At 38.9% G+C, this 2,554-nt stretch overlaps 1 protein-coding gene across 5 annotated transcripts in view; it reads left to right on the forward strand.

Annotated features, from left to right (window-relative positions):
• The window catches only part of LOC130906606 (arf-GAP with GTPase, ANK repeat and PH domain-containing protein 1-like), a 69,692-nt gene that overhangs the window by 20,454 nt on the left and 46,684 nt on the right, over positions 1–2,554 (forward strand). For all 5 annotated transcript variants that reach the window (XM_057821128.1, XM_057821119.1, XM_057821098.1 and 2 more), the window contains exon 2: positions 1,336–1,394. In XM_057821128.1, the coding sequence (XP_057677111.1) occupies positions 1,336–1,394 (59 nt within the window). The remainder of the gene's footprint in view (positions 1–1,335; positions 1,395–2,554) is intronic.

The raw sequence follows: 2,554 nt of genomic DNA on the forward strand, positions 1-2,554 counted from the left end.
CTTGCTGTTGATTTTAGGGTCATTTCTTGTTAATTTGGGGCAATTATGAGTCACTTCTTGTTGATTTTAGGTCACTTCCTGTTATTCGTGGCAATTAAAGGTCACTTCCTGACAATTTAAGGGCATTTCTGAGTGACTTCCTGTTGGTTGAGTCATGTCTTGTTAATTTGGGGCAATTATAGGCCACTTCTTGTTGAGTTTGGGTCACTTCCTGTTAATTTGGGGCAATTACAGGTCACTTCCTGATGATTTGGGGCATTTCTGAGTGACTTCCTATTGGTTTGGGTCATTTCTTGTCAATTTGGGGCAATTATAGGTCACTTCCTGTTAATTTGGGACAATTACAGGCCACTTCTTGTTGATTTAGGGTGACATCCTGTTAATTTGGGGTAATCACAGGCCACTTCCTGTTGGTTTGGGTCATTTCTTGTTAATTTGGGGCAATTACAAGTCAATTCCTGTTGATTTTAGGTCACTTCTAGTTAATTTGGCGCAATTACAGGCCACTTCTTGTTGATGTTGGGTCACTTCCTGTTAATTTGGGGCAATTACAGGCCACTTCTTGTTGATTTTGGGTCACTTCCTGATGATTTGGGGGCATTTCTGAGTAATTTCCTGTTGGTTTAGGTCATTTCTTGTTAATTTGGGGCAATTATAGGTCACTTCCTTTTGATTTCAGGTCACTTCCTGTTAATTTGGTACAATTACAGGTCACTTGCTGTTAATTTGGGGTAATCACATGCCACTTTCTGTTGATTTTTGGGTCACTTCTTGTTAATTTGGAGCAATTACAAGTCACTTCCTATTGATTTGGGGGCATTTCTGCATGACTTCCTCTGTATTTTATGGCATTTTTTGGGGTCACTTCCTGATGATTTTAGGTCACTTCCTGTTATTTAGGGCAGTTACAGGTCACTTCCTGATGATTTTGGATAACATCCTGTTGACTTTGGGGCATTTATTAGTCAATTCCTGGTTGTTATAGTTTACTTCCTGTTGATTTTGGGTCACTTCCTGGTTGGTTTGGGTCACTTCAATTGACTTTTGGGTTACTCTGGTTTATTTTGGGCATTTCTGGGTCACTAGAGTCATTTCTGGTACATTTTAGGGCATTCCAGGGTCATTTCCTGTACCTTTTAGATCATTTTCTGTGGATTTTAGAATCATTTGTGGCTGACTTCTTGTTCATTCTCCCTGAGAAAGAGAATGTTTAGTCCCTCTCAGTTTATTTGTTTTCCCTTTGAGAATGTATTAGGTACATCAAAATGAAAAATGTACATTAAAACATTTGTAAAAAGATTCATTAGAGAATAATTACTGTTCTTTTGTCTGCAGTTAACATTGCCAACAGCCAGGAATGGAGCTTGGGCAGATCCGTCCCGGAGCTGAGACTGGTGAGTGCGGCCGACAAAATTTCCCGAAAAATGAAAAATACATCAGAAACATTTGCTCTTATGAGGCTCGAAAAAGAGGATTTGGACAACTAGCACCTTCAATGATTTAACTGTGGGACATTCCCGGGTCACTTCCTGTTCATATTGGGTTACTTCCCAATTGTTGGGGGGGGGGCATTCCCGGGAAACTTCCTGTTGATTTTGGGTCACTAATCCTGTTGATCCCAACGCATTTTTGGGTGACTTCCTGTTGATTTTTGGTCACTTTTATATTCAAACCAATTTCCTGTTAACCTGGGGGCATTTCTGGGTCACCTCATTTCATGTAACTTAATGTTGATTTTGGGAGAATATCATGTTCACTTCTAGTTGACTTTGGGTCACTTTTTTCTTAAAATTTCCTGTTAATTTGGATGGATTTCAGGGTTACTTCTTGTTGATTTTGGGTCACTTTTAACTTCAAATCAATTTCTTGTTGATTTAGGGGCACTTCTGGATCACTTTGTGTTCATTTCAGGTCACTTCCTGTTGATTTTGGGTGACCTTTATTTATAATCATATCAACACATAGTTTTGATCACTTTTTGTTTATTTTTATGGGCATTCCCGGGTCCTTTCCTGCTGATTTTGGGTCACTTTTATATAAGGGCACTTTTTTGTTACTTCCTTTTCATTTTAGGATGACTTCATTTTGATTTTGGGGAATTTCTGGGTTACTTTTTGTTGATTTGGGGGCATTTCCGCGCCACTAATGGGTCACTTCCTGTTGATGTCAGCGCATTTCTGGGTGACTTCCTGTTGATTTTGGGTCACTTTTTTAATTCAAATCCATTTCTTGTTGATTTAGGGGCACTTCCGGGTCACATCCTGTTCATTTCAGGTCACTTCCTCTTGATTTTGTATTGATTTCTGGGATTTTGTCTCACTTTTATCTTCAAATCCATTTCCTGTTGATTTAGGGGCACTTCCAGGGTCACTATGTTTTGATTTTGGGGAATTTCTGGATCAGTTTTTGCTGATTTTGAGGCATTCAACGGTCACTTACTGTCAAGCTCAAATACGAATCCTTAGGAGGACATTTATAAACATCAACAAAAATAAGGAAAGAAGACACTCAATTTAATTGAAAAGGTTGCAAGGACAAGGAGGGAAACTTTACA

Source organism: Corythoichthys intestinalis, chromosome 2, assembly GCF_030265065.1.
Source record: "Corythoichthys intestinalis isolate RoL2023-P3 chromosome 2, ASM3026506v1, whole genome shotgun sequence".
Classification (NCBI taxonomy): Eukaryota; Metazoa; Chordata; class Actinopteri; order Syngnathiformes; family Syngnathidae; genus Corythoichthys; species Corythoichthys intestinalis.